This window comes from Microcaecilia unicolor, chromosome 2 (genome assembly GCF_901765095.1).
Source record: "Microcaecilia unicolor chromosome 2, aMicUni1.1, whole genome shotgun sequence".
NCBI lineage: Eukaryota > Metazoa > Chordata > Amphibia > Gymnophiona > Siphonopidae > Microcaecilia > Microcaecilia unicolor.
The window spans coordinates 343135807-343155008 of NC_044032.1; the positions used below are offsets into that span (position 1 = coordinate 343135807).

The 19202-nt window shown below is 45.3% G+C and overlaps 1 protein-coding gene across 1 annotated transcript; it reads left to right on the forward strand.

The window, feature by feature from the left end:
- Positions 1-14390: 14390 nt before the first annotated feature.
- On the forward strand, positions 14391-16236 carry LOC115462456 (ferritin light chain, oocyte isoform-like). The gene is made up of 4 exons (XM_030192456.1): positions 14391-14574; positions 15018-15164; positions 15511-15633; positions 16020-16236. Exons 1-4 carry the CDS (start codon positions 14473-14475, stop codon positions 16176-16178), a joined length of 531 nt encoding a protein of 176 aa, XP_030048316.1. The 5' UTR covers positions 14391-14472; the 3' UTR covers positions 16179-16236.
- The last annotated feature ends 2966 nt before the right edge of the window (positions 16237-19202 follow it).

Below are 19202 nucleotides of genomic sequence, written 5' to 3' on the forward strand. Positions count from 1 at the left end.
TAAATGTTTCAGAAATAGCCATCTATTTGATCCCATGATATAATGTGGGATATAAGTGTAAAAAAAAAAAAAAAGTCTTATCCTCCACCTTTTAAGACACTGCCGATCCAGCTGGATGGCAATGCACAAGGAAAGCAAGTTTGGTACAGTAAAGATTAACTCAAAATAACGTGTTCCTTAGCTGGGCTCTAGTATTACCATATTGAAAATGCGACCATGAGGCTCATTTTCAAAGCACTTAGCCTCCCAAAGTTCCATAGAAACCTATGGAACTTAGCCTCCCAAAGTGCTTTGAAAATATGCCTCCATGTCATGCCTTTGTGGTTATGTTCCACTAATAAGTTGGCTGGAGTCATCTAGTGGTCCAACTGATTCTTTTGCCTTCTTCTTGCTTTTAATATACCTGAAAAAGTTTTTACTATGTGTTTTTGCCTCCAATGCAATCTTTTTTCCAAAGTCCCTTTTTGCCTTTCTTATCAGTGCTTTGCATTTGTCTTGACATTCCTCATGCTGTTTCTTATTATTTTCATTCGGTTTCTTCCATTTTCTGAAGGATTTTCTTTGAGCTCTAATAGCTTCCTTCACCTCACTTTTTAACCATACTTGCTGTCGTTTGGTCTTCCTTCCTCCTTTTTTAATACATGGAATAACACAGAATTACTTGGCCCCGACACATAACCAGCACTGAAAGTACTGTGGAAAGGGCGATTTGGAATGCACTCCAAGCACCTACTCCAATTGTTGGTATATTCCTTAGATGTCTTACTCGCCAGATTCTCTGTTCTTTGAATCTCCCACTCTGCCATCTGACGCATATGTCCATACCATTGTTCAATTTGCAGTGAGCTTTGACTTGTCCAGTGTTGTAGTATCACCTTTCTGGCTAACAAGGCCAGCAGAATATATTGACAGCCACTGTCGGCCACTCTTAAGAGGTAGAGAGAAGGCAGATATATACAGCCAATTATGTGACCCCTTGCACCAAGGCTACTCCCTTGTGTTTGGGTTCATGTAAACTTTCCAGCAAATCCCCTTGAAACCCAGCCCCATGTTCCATACCTGTCATTAGAAGTGACAAACAACTGTGAGCATCAAAGCCTTTTAATCTGGGGAGCACATAGTACAGAGCAGTGGCTTAGCCACGGGTGGGCCAGGGCCCACCCACTTTGGACATAGGCCCACCCAAAATTGTGACATTCTTGCTGTGGCTGGTGGGGATGCCCAAACCTTGCCAACTGAAGATTTTTTATTCTTGGGCAGCCTTCGCTCTTCCAAATGTCAGCTAACAGCACTTGCCTTGTGCTGATGCTGAGACCGGCCCTTCTGCACATGCTCAGTTTTTGCACATACAAAAGCCTGCTGGCAACAGCATCAGTTTTGAGGCAAGTGCTGCTGGCTGCAGTTTGGAAGAGTGCTGGCTCCTCGAGAAGGAGGATATCTTCAGCTGGCAAGGTTTGGGGATCCCCACCAGCTCAAGTATTTAATATTTGGGGTTTGTGGGCAGGGAGGGGTGGAGAGAGGAACAAACCAGAGGGGGGTGGGGTGAGGGTGAATTCTATGCCCACCAACCTTGAGCTCAGGCCCACCCAAAATTGTCCATCTGGCTACGCCCCTGGTACAGAGGCAAATGCTGCTTGCCACAGATGAGAAAACAGCATATTGTATATAACAGTCAATATTGAGTAGGCAATGACCTGCATTACACCCAACACCACAAGTGGAAATGGCTCCTATCAGTGATTCTTACTTCTACTGCAGGGACAAGCACACTCATGTAATCAAAGGGACAAGAACCTCATAGGTCACAGTGACATTGAGACTGTCCCATCCTCAGAAGCCGTTGCTCAATGGGTTCCAAACAGTGACAGGCCAGCCCATAAACTTTGTTGACATTGATGCCTACAACCCAGTTCTTGCCTAGTCACTGATCAAGAGGGCAAATGCAGAGCTGTCAAGTAACTAGGTTCCAGACTGCAGATTTGTTGACCAGTCCTGGTTTGGAACTTACATCCCAAAGCAGTGTGGGATTTGTAGTACCTGATCCTACCATTGAAACCGGTGCTGAAAGTCCCATAATGCAACAGGACAGGGTGGTGAGAAATGCAGGACTGCCCAATATCTCCAGCCTGGAGCGGGGGAACTTGCCATCCCTGCAAACAGTCCGAATACATCTTAACAGCAGGGAATGTCACCCATAGATGAAATGAAATGCAATGATATATATTGTATAGGTGATAAGGTTAAAGGAAGTAGGAAACAGCTGGGCCCTGATTCTTCCCCAGTGAAGTACAACACATAACATGGCGTAGGTATTCTGCACACACCTTTTTCTGGGGTATAGAAAGGTGAGTTACGTTGAAATACAGTACATATCTCTTTCCTAAACAGAGTGTGTGTGGGTGATCACACACTCCGTTTAGGAAACAGACAGAATGGAGGGTTCTGTCACTTGTCTGGGATTACATGGACCTGCAATGGAATTGGAACCACAGAGCCCTGGAAATGTGTCTTTATGCTGTAATTGGTATGCTGCTTCTCCACACGCACATACATACAAAATGTTTACAGACTCCAAAACGGTGTACATCTTTGGATATTGTGTGAACCGCTAATGTGAAGACTGACTCCAACATCCACATTTTAGGTGAGGCAGTTCCCACAAAACTACCTATACAGCAAAATGTCACAGATTCTATTTCATGTGACACCTCCATAGTTAGGCAGTTCAAGGGTGCCCAATGTGGAAAATTTCTGCTTTTTTCTGTACCCCATATTCTCCTACATGATAGTTCATAAAGCAGTTGTTGAAATGTGGCTTTGTGTGTGGCTTCCCAAACCAGGACTGGCCAACTGTAAAAGACCTAACTTGCCATTTCAGTAGCGGAACTGAATCATAGATGACAGGTTAGGATTTGTAGTGGCAGTTCCTGGCCAGTGAAATGAATGCTGCAGATCCCATAATGCCCCAGATGTGCAGTTTAGAAAACCAGAACTGACTCCAGCTCAGCAGGCTGAACATGGATCTGTTCAGTTCTCTGCTGTATGTATAGAGCTACCAAGTTCACCAGGAGGGAGACTTTTGGCCAGTCCTGGTTGTAAAGTTACGTCCCAAAGCAGTATAGTACTTTTAGACCATGATTCAGTGCTGCAGGTCCCATAATACAGCAGAATGAGCTTGACTCAAATCCATAATGCAATGAAATCAGTGCTGTGCATCCCATAATGCAACAGGATGAGCTTGACCCAAATCCAGGACTAGCCCAAAAGTCTCCCTCCTGGAATGGTGAACTTAGCAGCTCTGTATGTACATAAGGGAAAAAGACCTACATACCTTACTTCCAAACAATATAACAACCTACATGAGCAGGAACAGTTCTACAAAACACCAACTGAGTACGTCACAGAAATAGGCTAAACAATAACATTTAGCACAATACCTATCCACCTGTGGCCATTCTTGCTCTCCACAAACGATTAGAAAAAGCGAGAGCAATGCAGGAGTCATGGGCAGACCCTGGGAAACTGGCTAACACGTTCATTGTCATGCTCTGCATCTGCTCAACTATGCTCTCCTCTGTCCAGTCCAGATGCACGCCACCACTCTGGGTTTTCTATGGAACTTTTCACCAACTCAAAATTATAACAACAGATAAATGGGGAGCTTTTCTTTCCCTTTTAGTCTGGAACAGTCTTATTGCTTTCCACAGCTTAGTTCATAGAGACTGCCAGCTTACAGTCTAGACTTATCAAAGGGAGCAGGAAAAAAAAACTTTCTTCAGGCAGCAGCAAAGTCCTCGGCTACCCCAGCTCTCCTCAAACTCAAAGCAGTCTTTTAAAGAAAGTTCATCCAATATAATTGTCCTCCTTCAGACTCAAGATTTCTTAACCCTCCCTTCAGTGAACAGCTGAGGAAATGGGGCCCCCACCCTTTGACATACCAGCAATTGAATCTCTGATATCCACCCCAGGGTCAAACTTGAATCCAGGGACACACTCCTATTACATTCCAAAAACGTTCAGGTGCTCCCCTTAAGCTTCTTCTCCATGCATTGCATTACATTAACTACTAAGGTTGCTAGCATTCCCTTAGGATTCCCACTCTTTAACTTGGCTAGGGCAAAGGTGTCCATATACTCTGATTCAGTCTCTCCCTCCACCATTTGAGCCTCTGAAATCCCTTATGGGGCAGCCACTCCATCAGAACTATCTCCTGTCTACTCTCCTGCAGCTAATAATCATTACCCTCAGCTGGCCTAGAAAGATGATGCCTCCTACCCTTGGGATTTGTAGTCAGGCTTACCACCACTAAAAGAGTCTTGTGATCGCCTCCCTGAATCTTGGGAATCGTAGTGTGGACTACCCTCTCTGAAGGAGTCAGGTGATCTATCCCGGCCCGGGGAAGCTGAGAGTTGTAGTCTCTCTAATGTTCCTGAAGATGTCTGCCCCTCCCACTCTTCCTTCCTCTAGGTCTATTCCAGGGAAGTTGGGAGTTTTAGTCCCTTACTTGTTCTGATGGATATCTGTCTTTCAGGAGCCTTACCCCAATGTCTTCCCCTCTAGATCTACCTTGCCCATCACAATGTGCATGTTGGGATCACAAACCACCTACACATTCAGGGAATGGAAGTGCTTTCAGTTCCAATATATGTGTTCCCTGTCACCAGGTGGAATGAAAGCGACTTGGGTGTAATCGATTGCACCTATCACATCTGGTAGCCTATGGATGTTATAAAACTGTTCCTTCAAATCTGCCCACTGTTGCCTGTTGTTAGGAAATGCAATGTAATACCTACCCCAGCTCATCATAGTATGCAGTACCTGGTGGAGGCATCTGGAGGTGGAGGATAACCCTATCCCACCGACTGCAGCCATAGATGCTTGGAAGAAATTGGAGGCATAGAAGTGTAATGCACTTAGCAGTTTCACAAGGCCAAGTATAGTGAGAGGGTCAAGATCTGTATTTAGTTCTTCATACAAGGCCCATAATGGCTGCTGAGCTCAGCTGGTACAGATTCACTGCCTGCTCCTTAGGTTGCCCTTGCAAGATGGTAAGAGTATGGAAATTGCGCAGGTGCCGTGGCCATACTTCTGGTCTCTGAGGATGGCAGTGTCTCGGCAGCAGCTGCTGCTCCTTTTCCTGCTGTGCTGGAGCTGCCTGCACCACCTGAGCTTGTTCTTGTGGTGGTGGCCAAGCCTGCTGTGGGGGTGCGGGGCCTGCCTCTTCATTGCTCTTGGTGTCACTGCTCAAAAAGATAGAAGGAAGGATGACATTCTATTCCCCTAACTGTTCTAGGATAATGCCAGAAAGTTGTGGGGAATAACAGTTGTTAGAAGTGCGGAGAATCACTTGAAATGACAATAGTTAAAAATGCAAAACCTGTAAGAAAGATAATCAATTTAATAATAATCCTGGATTACATTTTTATGGAATGAAAACGTTTCTAAATGCTTTTGAAATAATGAATGATTAACAAATAGAGGCAGCCCGTTCCACACGTGAGCTGCTTGAAAAGGAAAAGAACATTTTCCAAACTTTTCTTTAAATGGGTACCCTTTATTGAAGGAAAAACTAGCGAATACCAATCTGACATACAAAACCTTGACTAGACAATGAAGTAGTTATACATTTTGTTAAATAAACACGGACCAGACTGTGTGAGGTTTTAAAAAAATAAACAGGCTAAATTAAATCTTATACATGCCTGAACAGGAGGCCAGTGAAGTGATACAGAGACGTTCTGTGCTGAGGAAGGATGGAACTTTCTAAATCTTAAGTCTTATGATTTCATAGTAGTCTGACCTCTGCTCTTCACAGTTCTTCTTAGGTTTGTTGTATTCTCTTTGGCAAACATCAGAAGAAATTCTGCTTGATGGAATTGTAGCTCTATATTTAGTACATTCAAATGACTGAGCATAAGCTTCAACAACCGTATTGTAAAGAAAAACGCCTGCAAACCATCTGCTTTTATCCCAACATCTTTCTCCTCAACTGACATCTTCAGAGAACTCAACCAGCTCTCTAGAGTTAAGAGCAACTGACTGTCCATCTTGCAGGGCAAAATTGTTTCAGATGTATGTTCTCCTCTCTCCCTTGAAAAGACTTAAACCAGACAAGACACTTGGGTGAACTTCTGACCAAGGTCAGCTATTTTACTCAAAACTTTTTTGACAGCAGCATTTAAAAAAAAATAAGGGGCTGGTGGAATCCTCCGAGATAGGGGGGGGGGGGATAGGATGGGAGAGGGGGGTTTGGGGCTTTGTAGTGACATTGGGTTTCGGATGGCATATAGTGAATTCAGCAGGGAAGGGAGATGGGGATGGGGGTTGGTGTGGGGCTTTATTAAAATGTTAATTGAAGGTCAAGAGTGCCCACTATATTAGTTTCAATGAGTGAGTGACGTGGAATGTCAATGATGTAGTTGTAATTGTGAAAAAAATAAAATAAGGGGGCCCTTTTACTAAACTGAGCTAAAAAGTGGCCTGTGCAATTTTTAGCACAGGGTACACCTACTATCCGCCTTCAAATACTCCCCCAACGCTAAACATTAAAGCATATGGGAAGCGCATGCCAATTCCAAAACTACTATGGGACGTCTGAGCGCATCCCGCAGTAGTGCTTTTTAAAGCAATAGTAAACACACACTAATGCTTACCAAAAGGACCCCCCCCAGTAATATGTGGTTTACCACATGACAACAGGGGAAGGGAAGGGAATTGATATACTACCTTTCTGTGGTTTTTGCAACTCGTGGTTTATATTGTATATATAGGTATTTATTTCTACCTGTGGCAATTGAGAGTTAAGTGACTTGCCCACAGTTGCAAGGAGCTGCAGTGGGAATTGAATTTAGTTCCCCAAGATCAAAGTCTGATACACTAACCACTAGGCTACTCCTCTGCAAACTACTACAAGCCCCCTTAAAGTAGTCACGCAGTAGCCTGTTTCCAAGCATTAAACTGCATGCTAAGTGCTTAATACCGTTTAGTAAACAGGCCTCTATGAGCTTAGTAACCCCCTCCCCCCTTTTTACAAAGCCGCACGGTAATGCCGACACAGCCCATTCACTTTGAATGGGCTGTGTCGGCATTACCGCACTGGCAGCCACCAGCCAGCTTTGTAAAAGGGGGGGGGGGGGAGTAAGGCTTGATTCAACATGATCACCAGGAATGCTGGCTTTGGCCTAACCCCTAGTAAGCCTTTCCTCAGCTGAGAGGTGCCCAGCTCTACCACCGGCTGCCTTTCAGGTGCTGTGGAGGACTTGCAGCTCATCTGCATATCCTTACAGCCTTCTCCGGGGTGACACCCAGGTCCACCGATCCACTCAGGGCCTCCGCTCTAGGTGCCGTGTGCTGTTAGGCATTTTTCTCTTTACATCTAATCTTCTTCCCAGTTGCTAAAGTACCTCAGTCATTTATGGCCCCTATTCACATTCTCTTCCTATCCCTGTCCCTTCCTAATCCTTTCCCTCACCCCCTACCTCTCTCCGCTACAGGAACTCACTGCCCATCCATCGACTTCATCACCTCACCTTCTCTCCTACCCTCTTCCTCCCTCTTGGCTTTTAATCTCCACCTCTTTCTTCCCTCCATTTTGCCTTCCCCATTCCACCTAAATACCTCTCGCCTTTGACACCATCATGGCCACACCTCTCCTACTCTCCTCCGCTCTCTTTTACTCCTTCTCTTACTCTCAGCCGGTGACATCAATCCCAATCCTGGCCCCCCTCACCAACTATTATCCCAACTCTACAGATCTCACCGCGACCTCTCTAACCTCATCTCTATTTCTCTACTGCCCTCCTCTTCTCTGCCCTTCTCTTGCGCCCTATGGAATGCCCGCTCTATCTGTAACAAACTCGCCTATATCCAGGACCTCTTTATCTCGCGTCACCTCCATCTGCTCGCCATAACAGAAACCTGGCTCTGCCCTGATGACTCTGCTTCAGTCGCAGCCCTGTGCCATGGCGGTTATCTATTTTCACATACTCCTCGCCCTGCTGGCCGTGGGGGCGGTGTTGGACTACTTCTCTCTCCCTCCTCCAGATTTCAACCCCTTCTTCCACCTCAATCTCACTGTTTTTCCTCCTTTGAAGTCCACTCTATCCGCCTTTTCTCTCCTCTGCCTCTTCGAATAGCAGTCATTTATCGTCCCCCTGATAAGTCCCTTTCATCCTTTCTCAGTGACTTTGACGCCTGGCTTGCCTTCTTCCATGATCCTTCCTCCCCCTCTCTCATCCTTGGTGACTTTAATATTCCTGCTAATGATCCTTCCAACTCTTATATTTCCAAGTTACTCGCTTTAACGTCCTCCTTTAATCTCCAACTATGCTCCACCTCCCCCACTCATCAAAATGGTCACTGTCTTGATCTCATCTTCTCCTCCAACTGTTCACCCTCTAATTTCCTTGCCTCTGGTCTTCCCTCCTCTGATCACCATCTTATAACTTTCACACTTAAATCTCCTCCCTCCCAGTCCCGTCCTGTCTTATCTAATTTATCTAGGAATCTTCACGATATTGACCCTTCATCTCTATCCTCCCATGTTTCAAACCTCCTCTCTACTGTGGCACCATCCACGTCTGTCAACGAGGCTGTTTCTTCTTACAACAATATCCTCTGCCTTAGACACTCTTGCACCTTTGATGACCCGCCCTGTAAGGCGTACAAAACTCCAACCTTGGCTGACTTCTAATATCCGCTACCTAAGTTCCTGTATCCACTCCGCCGAACGCCTCTGGTGGAAATCTCGGGCCCTTGCTGATTTCTTACACTTTAAGTTCATGCTGACCTCCTTCCAATCTGCTCTTTTACGTGCCAAACAGGATTATTATATCCAACTGACCAACTCTCTTGGCTCTAATCCTCGACTTCTCTTCACCACATTGAACTCTCTCCTCAAGGTGCCCCCTCCCCCAACTCCCCCTTCATTATCTCCTCAGACCCTTGCTGAATTCTTTCACAACAAGGTTCAAAAGATAAACCTTGCTTTCTCTACCTCACCACCTCTCCCTCCACTAGTCCGTTCCCCTCTCTCTCCTTCCCCTCATTCCTTTTCCTCCTTTCCTGAAGTTACTATTGAGGAAACTACACTTCTCCTTTCTTCCTCAAAATGTACCACCTGTTCCTCTGATCCCATTCCCACCCACCATCTTAATGCCATCTCTCCTGCTCTTATTCCTTTTATCTGTCACATTCTCAACCTCTCACTTTCCACTGCGACTGTCCCTGCTGCCCTTTAAACATGCTGTGGTCACACCTCTCCTTAAGAAGCCTTCACTCGACCCTACTTGTCCCTCTAATTACCGACCCATCTCCCTCCTTCCTTTTCTCTCCAAATTACTTGAGCATGCTGTTCACCACCGCTGCCTTGATTTTCTCTCCTCACATGCTATTCTTGACCCACTACAATCTGGTTTTCGCCCTCTCCACTCAACCGAAACTGCGCTTACTAAAGTCTCCAATGACCTATTACTGGCTAAATCCAGAGGTCAATATTCCATCCTCATTCTTCTTGATCTTTCCGCTGCTTTTGACACTGTCGATCACAGCATACTTCTCGATACCCTGTCCTCACTTGGATTCCAGGGCTCTGTCCTTTCCTGGTTCTCTTCCTATCTCTCCCTCTTCACCTTTAGTGTTCACTCTGGTGGATCCTCTTCTACTTCTATCCCTCTGCCTGTCGGTGTACCTCAGGGTTCTGTTCTTGGTCCCCTCCTCTTTTCTATCTACACTTCTTCCCTTGGTTCATTAATCTCATCCCATGGCTTTTCCTACCATCTCTATGCTGATGACTCCCAAATCTACCTTTCTATCCCTGATATCTCACCTTGCATCCAAACCAAAGTTTCAGCGTGCTTGTCTGACATTGCTGTCTGGATGTCTCAATGCCACCTGAAATTAAATATGACCAAAACTGAGCTTCTCATTTCCCCCCCCAAACCCACCTCCCCGCTCCCCCCGTTTTCTATTTCTGTTGATGGCTCTCTCATTCTCCCTGTCTCCTCAGCTTGAAACCTTGAGGTCATCTTTGACTCTTCTCTCTCCTTCTCTGCTCATATCCAGCAGATTGCCAAGACCTGTCGTTTCTTTCTCTACAACATCCGTAAAATCCGCCCCTTTCTTTCTGAGCACTCTACCAAAACCCTCATCCACACCCTTGTCACCTCTCGTTTAGAGGTGCTTCTTGCTGGCCTCCCACTTAGTCACCTCTCCCCTCTCCAGTCGGTTCAAAACTCTGCTGCCCGTCTCGTCTTCCGCCAGGGTCGCTTTACTCATACTACCCCTCTCCTCAAGACCCTTCACTGGCTCCCTGTCCGTTTTCGCATCCTGTTCAAACTTCTTCTACTAACCTATATATGTACTCACTCTGCTGCTCCCCAGTATCTCTCCACACTCGTCCTTCCCTACACCCCTTCCCGTGCACTCCGCTCCATGGATAAATCCTTCTTATCTGTTCCCTTCTCCACTACTGCCAACTCCAGACTTCGCGCCTTCTGTCTCCCTGCACCCTACGCCTGGAATAAACTTCCTGAGCCCCTACGTCTTGCCCCATCCTTGGCCACCTTTAAATCTAGACTGAAAGCCCACCTCTTTAACATTGCTTTTGACTCGTAACCACTTGTAACCACTCGCCTCCACCTACCCTCCTCTCTTCCTTCCCGTTCACATTAATTGATTTGATTTGCTTACTTTATTTATTTTTTGTCTATTAGATTGTAAGCTCTTTGAGCAGGGACTGTCTTTCTTCTATGTTTGTGCAGCGCTGCGTACGCCTTGTAGCGCTATAGAAATGCTAAATAGTAGTAGTAGTAGGAAGATACCTTACAAAGAATACAATTCTAGGCATATCCAACCCTCACCTCTCATCTGAGGCCACTTACCACTTTAAAGAAGTATTGAGATTGTCGATCAGTAGGACCCTATGAGCTTCCGTGAGCTCCTTCAATGTTTCCCATCTAGCCCTATAATTCTATCTACTTTTAATTTAGCTACAGTACAGGAAATACATACTAGCAGAATCCTTCACCTCAGCCATACAGGCAGAATGTGGACAGACCCTAATCTAACATAGAATAAGGAACCAAAAATTAGAAAACAATAAACTGACAAAAACTGAATTGGAACCCTCACCCTCACCCCCCCCCCCCCCCAAAAAAAAAAAAAAAAAAAAAACTAGATTCTAGGTGCAATGCAATACCAGGAAAAGACAGAGGTGCATTTCCTCCTGCTCTGTTAAAAATACAAAAAAATACCCCTAAAAGATATGCCTCTCCCAAGGCAGATATATTCCAATTAATAAATATTTAAAGTAAATTATTATTTTTCTGGGGTTTTAATAGATAGATAGATAGATAGATAGATATGTCCTTTGTTAGGTGTTTAAACTTTCTAATCGGTTGGTCCCTGTCTATAATTAATTTTCTTTTTATTGATCTTTTAAGTTCTTTCCAGGGTCTCCTTTCCATTTCAACTTTTTCCTCCTATCTTCTTCTCTTCTTTCTCTATATCTGTCTACATTGATCTTCCAGGAAAGAGGAGGAAAACAGGAGCAGAAGAGAAGGCGATAGAGGGCAAGGATAAAAAAGGTAAGAGTGGAGGGAAAAGTGGGAGGGAGAAATGTAGGAGAGCAAAAAAGGAGAGGAGGAGAGGAAGAAAAAGAGAACTAAAGATGGAGGAGGGGTAAGAGAATGAATAAGAGGCAGAAGGAGATGAGAGAAGCAAAGGCAGAAAAACAAGATGGAACGAGATGGTAAATATATTAAAACCTCTGTTATAAAGCTTAAGTCTCTAATCATAAGGAACTTAGGGGCCCTTTTTGCTAAGCTGTGGTAAAAAGGGCCCTGTGCTAGCGACGGGTATAATTTTTGCCATGAATTAAGGCCCCTTTTACTGCAGCAGGTAAAAATGCTGAAAAAAGACATGGCCATGCGGTAAAATTGCTCTTACCACGTGGCCATGCAGGGGTAGCACTTACCGCCACCTATTGAGGTGATGGTAAGGGCTCCCGCGCTAACCTGGCAGTAATGGGTAGTGCACGGCGCTACCCAATTACCACTGAGTAACCCCCCCTGGAATTATTTTTTAAATATTTCCGCTAATGCCAGAAATCCCACACACTGGGGGTGGCAGTACCGCCAGCACCTGCATTGGGCCAGTGGTAGCTCCAGATTGGCATGCAGTAAGCCTGTTTAGTAAAACGGCCCCTTAGGTCATGAGCCTGAGCTATTAGAGGGACTCAATTTCTAGCCCACAGGCTGTCATCCCGCCATCAAAAATAAGGAGAAATGTCTCTACAGTGCTGTGTCTCCACTGTGTTCATCTACAGAACAGAACAGAACATAAGAAGGGCAATACTAGGTCAGACCAAAAGTCTATCAAGCTCAACTTCCTGTTTTCAACAGTGACCAATTCAGGGTACAAGTATCTACAATAGCTGAATTCCCAACCACTAACCAATGATCAGCACCAAGGAGGGACACTGGCTTGTAAGTATTCATCAGTACATCAAAAAGATTTCTACAGCTCCAGCACCACCCATCAAACCTCTCCCACTGATACATCCAAAGCTAGCTTGGCACTCAGCCAGGCACTGTGGGTCTTCAGTTCACTCAGATCAATGCAGGGACAGTCTTGAAGACCCCAGACTGCTTATCCATGGCAGAACTAGGTCAGGAAGGAAAAGGGATAAAGCAGAAGGACAGGGAATAGCCAAAAACGTCCAAAATGTGCCCCTCCAGAAGACATCTGGGACAGGAAGGAAATCAGTGTGAGAGAAACAGGAACATACTTGAAACCTTACAGTAAGGCTATTCTCAAAGCCAGCATAACATGGTGCTCTCTGCCATAACATAGTAAGTAACATAGTAGATGACGGCAGAAAAAGACCCGCACGGTCCATCCAGTCTGCCCAATAAGACAACTCATATTTGTTGCTTTTTGTGTATACCCTACTTTGATTTGTACCTGTGCTCTTCAGGGCACAGACCGTATAAGTCTGCCCAGCATTATCCCCGCCTCCCAACCACCAGCCCCTCCTCCTAACCACCGGCTCTGTCACAGACCGTATAAGTCTGCCCAGCACTCTCCTCACCTCCCAACCACCAGCCCTGCCTCCCAACCACCGGCTCTGGCACAGACCGTACAAGTCTGTCCAGCACTATCCTCACCTCCCAACCACCAGCCCCTCCTCCTAACCACCGGCTCTGTCACAGACCGTATAAGTCTGCCCAGCACTCTCCTCACCTCCCAACCACCAGCCCTGCCTCCCAACCACCGGCTCTGGCACAGACCGTACAAGTCTGTCCAGCACTATCCCAGCCTCCCAACCACCAGTCCCACTTCCCACCACTGGCTCTGGCACAGACCGTACAAGTCTGTCCAGCACTATCCCCGCCTCCCAACCACCAGTCCCGCTTCCCACCACCGGCTCTGGCACAGACCGTATAAGTCTGCCCAGCACTATCCCCACTTCCCAACCACCAGCCCCGCCTCCCGATCTTGACTAAGCTCCTGAGGATCCATTCCTTCGGCACAGGATTCCTTTAGGAATGGATCCTCAGGAGCTTAGTCAAGATCGGGAGGTGGGGCCATGCATGTCTTGCTTACTGTGTTGTACCAGCCCTGGTGCCAGGCCCATGCTTCCTGCCCCATCCCACAGGTAGTCATTGGAGGAGGTGGGACATGGCAGCAATAGAGCTTTGGCTTGTGCTGGAAAGCCGCAAACCTTGCTAATTTCTTCTTTCTTCCTGCCTGGGTGGGGGTAAGGAAGGAGGGATGTAAGGGTTGGGGGGGGGGGGGGGCGTGCTGAAAATCCTAGATCTGTTCCTTAGTGTACTGTAGGAACTAAACACTTTTCTAAAACTCACTCCAAGCAATCTTCAGCAGAGCATAAACCAGCCTCTGATCAATGCGGTCAGTTCAATGCACAGCCTGGAATTAGGATTCCATTGCTACACTGCAGGAAAGAAGCTTGGAAACAAAGCCATTTAAGCAGTAGAATTGGGAGTCATAGAAAAAAATACTAATTTAACCCCAGAAATATATAATCAGCAAGAAGGCAACTTAGATTGTGAGCTATCTAGGTCTATCAACTGTACCTGACTTTGTAACCTGTCTTGATATATACAGAGGAAGAAATGGAACAGAGAGATCAGACTGTGTGTTGTTTTGGAAGCAGGCAGTTTATCTGCTATATGATTCTGGGATAATAGGTTGTGTGTGTATACACTGGTGCCTCTGTGGGTCTGCATTAAGGTGTTTGTGCGCCAATGTGTGTATCTCATTGGTTGTTCCAGCAGGGGGCAGGCCATTGGTTAGAGCTGGCAAACGACCCCGCCTCCTTGTGCTATAAAAACAACCCAGCAACAACTACAGGTTTGAGTCTAGCTTGAGCAGACTTGGAGTTAGTGCTAAGCTCATCCCACTACAGCCTTCCTGGAGGTTACCATCTATCTATCTATCTCTACTGCCACTATGAGCTCCCAGATTTGTGAGAATTTCCACCTAGAGAGTGAGGCTGGAGTTAATTGGCTGGTGAACCTGCTACTGCAGACATCCTATGCCTATCTATCCCTGGTAAGAGCAAAAGGGGGCTGTGTTTTGCATATAGGTGTATTAAGAGAGCTAGGAGTACACCATGATATCTGTCATAGTAGAGAGTGAGGACGTGACTGAATACAACCCTACACTACCAATATGGTAATTGATAAGAGCTGTAGCTCTTGGTCTGACTTTCAAGATTTTCAGTGCCTGGCTCTCCTACCATAAAGGAACTAGAGGACAGGAAGCAAACTTGACTAGGTAAAGATGATTGATAAACCTTATAAACCCTATAACTATTTAACTCCTGCACACTTCAGTACACTGTAATCTCTTGAACTCTTGCTTTGTGTGTAGTTTGGGGACTCCTTGGAGTTTCCATAGTTACCCTGGTGAGCTTGGATTTGTGTTGAGGGTATGGGATGAGGTATCTTCAGGTTCTCCTGGGATGATGATTGTGTTCCTGTTGCGTGTTTCAGGGATATTACTTTGACAGGGATGATGTGGCTTTGGCCAAGTTCTCCAAGTTCTTCCTGGAGCAGGCCAAGGAAAAGCAGGAGCAGTCAGAACAATTCCTGAAGTTCCAGAATAAGCGTGGGGGCCGTGTGGTCCTACAGGATGTGAAGGTAAGATTCCACCCAGCCACTGCTCCCTGTGATACCTCTTGTTGTCCCATCTTGCCCTGAAAGGGTGAAGGGGGAATATCTGGCATGGTTCTACACTCTGATTGTGGGAACTTTAAACTATTGATGGTTTGGCTATAGATTCTTCTGCCAGTTTATAATACACTATATTGAATTCCTACTATCACATGCTGCTTGTACTACCACACATTTCCTATAAAATATTAAACTAGAGAACTTGCAGGCCCACCTCTACCCTGGGCAGTAGCTTATGCTTGGTGACCCTTTTTGATTGAGGTTTTTTTTTGTTTTCTAAACTGGGGCTTAGACACCTTCTGCCTTGTTTCAGAAGCCAGAATCTGAGTGGGAAAATGGAACCCAGGCCATGGAGTTTGCTTTAAAACTGGAGAAGACTCTGAACCAGGCTCTACTGGACCTGCACAAGACTGCCACAGGCCATGCTGATCCCCATGTATGTATCACTACGTGGAGAGTAGGGGTAGAGTTAGTATAGTGCTTTGTGGTGGTAATACAAGTGAGCTCCCTTTTTGGGTTTAAACACAAGACTATTGAGCAAGTGGCACAGCAGCTACGTTTAAGGACTGTGGGAGCAAGGTCAATTTATATTGGGCTTCTTTCAGGTGCTTAGCCACCTAATTGTTGCCTAGTTAATAGCTGGGCTACAAATGTGAAAAACTGAAGGGTTGCAGACACTACAGGATAACTGCAGTCTTTCAATTACAGAAATTGAATGTTCCTGGGCTTTATTAATCTCTGTCCAAGAGCTGCAGGGGTAGACTGGGGAGTGAAGGTACAGTATTCTGTGATTCTAAGCAATTTCATTATAATTCTGGACAGTTGTGTGATTTCCTGGAGTCCTGTTTCCTGGAGAAAAAGGTGAAGCTCATCAAGAAGCTGGGAGACCACCTGACCAACCTGAATAGGATGAAGGCAGCAGAAGAGGGCATGGGAGAGTATCTCTTTGACAAACTGACCCTGAGTGAAAATGACAGCTAGACAGTAGCGCTGTAATCTTCTGATGGAACAGAAAAAAAAATAAAACAAAATAAACTGACACTGGCTGCCTATTTCTCTAGAAAGGGAGGGGCAGGGTTTCCTCATTCTGGTTCAAGGGAGTGCCTTCCCTAAAGGGGACCTTTCAGTCTGAGTTTGGCAGGGCAGTAGTGGGAGCTTCCTTATGCTTTAGAGGTCTAGTCTGCACTAATGACAGGGAACTGTCTTCTGTTCTAACCCCGTGACTGAGGCGGTGAGCCAAGACCAGGAAGGGAGGTTAGAGCAAAGACACTTGCTGCTTCAGCTCCCTTTCTCATTCGCAGTATGGTAACTATGCAGTTGTAGAACTCAGATTCCATGGCCATAAGTCACATCATCAGGGCCACCAAGAGGGGGAGCCTAGTGCCAGGGTCTCTCCTGCTCCTGTGGGTTGGGACTCGTCTAGTTGCATTAAGGTGATAACCTGGGTCCTGGCATGCAGGAGAGTGACAAGAGGAGCAGATGCAGGAAGAAAGGAGGGGGGGGGGGGAGGAAAGAGACGGCAGTGGCCCTGCTGTCTCACAGCCTTGAGTTCTCTGCCTATAGCATATAGGTGAATGGATGCATTGAACAGGCAGCAGCCAGGTTCTAAGCTTTAGCCAGGCCCAGGAAGAGTTCACATGCTGATTGCAGACCTGACAAGACTCCTGTGTGAGAGGCTCAAAACAGGTGGGGGGTAGCTCTGATGTACAGTGTCAGTAAGCAGAGGTGGTGCCATGGGAGCATGGTGTACAGTTGCCAGCTCTTTTTTTTTCTGTAACGCCACCATTTCAAAATGTCTGGGGTGTTAAACATTACAAGTTACCCTCCCTGGACCCAATAACGAAGCTTGTTCAGTTTTGGGATGCTTAGCCCCCAGAGCTGGCTCCTATGAAGTACACTGACTTTGGTCATTCCCTGCTCAAGTCTGACTTCTTATTACAAGATGCAAAATGGTGAAACAGTCAGTTTAGTGCTGCTGATTCTTACATAAGATACAAAAGAACAAGTTGCTGAAAACACTACAGACCACTACCTGAGTTGCTGTTATCAATTTACAAGCATTACAGATTGTTTTTAATTACCCTGTCAAGCTTAACTCGGGTGTTGAGGGACTGAGTAATTTTGCTTGGGTGGCTTCAGCTAAAGGAGGACACTGAGCCAGTGCAGGTTTTACTTCTATTACTTTCAAAGGAAGTAAAACCTGCTGGGGCCATCTTGTAACTCCAGCAGAGACATCTGTAGGAAACAGGGGTTTGGACCCTGCTCTCTGTTTTTCACCACAGCTCTGACTACTATAATAACTTACTGGACTGAAAAAAAAACAAAACAGAAAAGCCAAGTTCCCTATCACTTAAAACACGCTTCTCAAGTAAGTTCAAGTAACATACATGAATATAAAACATTTCATCAAATACATTGCATGCTTAATTATGAGGAAAAAAAAGGAAGGGAGATGCTATTTATTTTTGTTACATTTGTACCCTGTGCTTTCCCACTCATGGCAGGCTCAATGTGGCTTACATGGGGCAATGGAGGGTTAAGTGACTTGCCCAGAGTCACAAGGAGCTGCCTGTGCCTGAAGTGGGAATTGAACTCAGTTCCGCAGGACCAAAGTCCACCACCCTAACCACTGGGCTGCTCCTCCATAATAAATTGGGAGTTTTATTTGAATATCAAAAGGGTATGAGTAGACACACTGGTTGCCATGAGCCTTTATCCATAACACAGAATGGTTGGTTATTTTTTTTTTCATTTGATTTTAATTCAAATTTTGATATAAATACTGTATTCCACCAGAATGTAGCATCTACCATGTTTGCATTTTTCCAGTTGCCTAGAATCATCTTCAGGGCAATGGAGGTTAAAATATCAAAAAGCTTGATCTGATTGATTTCCTGCACATCTAACTGAAGATGTGCTGGATGTAAAATTATCAATTGAGAAAATGGTGTGACAGTGAAATATAGCTTGGATATATTTCCAAATTTGCATGTAGAAAAACTTGATCATCAGATATAAAGTCATATGGGTTAATATACATTTGAATTTGGTACAATGCCAACAAGAGTCATTAGGGGAGTTACACACCTTCCATTTTTTTTTATAGTCCAAATTGCCCTATGTAGTAAAAAGTAAAGGGATTGGGCCGTGCTGGTGGAATGAATATGACCCTTTTTCTAATTGTATACTGTCACAGAAAAATCATGTGCATGCCCCACTACTGGATGAAATTGTGTGTATGTTGGGAGAATGACATTTTTGAATTTGATATAAAAATGGCATTTTGTGAAATACAAGGGGGGGGGGGGGGGAAGTATTAGCCAATGAGTGAGTGTAGAAATAGAGTAATGGTCAGGGCAGCAGGCAAAGAACTAGGATTCAAATCCCACTGTGGCTTCTTTTTCTCTTGGGTGGGATGTTTGGGCCTGCATACAGTCTTGAAGATGGGTCCTCTGGAGCTAGGGAGAGGCTGGTTGTACTTGAAGGTAATGTCCCTATTGGGTACATCTATATGAAGGAGAAGATCAGCATGTGTAAAATGGAGCATGCTGTCTGGGGAAGGTTAGGTATTTTGTGAAAATAATAAATTAATTCTTTTGTTTGTTATAATACTATGTATTTCATAGTACCAGCTTTATTTTTGTAACTCACAGCCACTGCTTCTACTGATCTTGAAGGATTGGCAGCCAGTGTCAGCTGTGAGATTTGAAGTTGCTGACAGAAAAAAAAGCTGAGTGATGGCTTAACCTGAGGCAAGTGTAGCTGTTGTAGTAAGAAATGTGTGGAGTTGGGGCCTAGAACAGGGTCAAAATCTCCTGTTTAGCTATTATTCCTCTGTCCATCTGACTGGGAGAACTGGCCATGCTGGACTACCTGCTACAGCTCTAATGGCCAAAGAGTGAGGAACTGGGTACCCACTAAACTTACCATCACTGCGCCCTCAGAAAGATCTTGGTTTTGAAAGCAAAAAGGACAATATTTTCCCCTCACTGCCTATAACTGCTG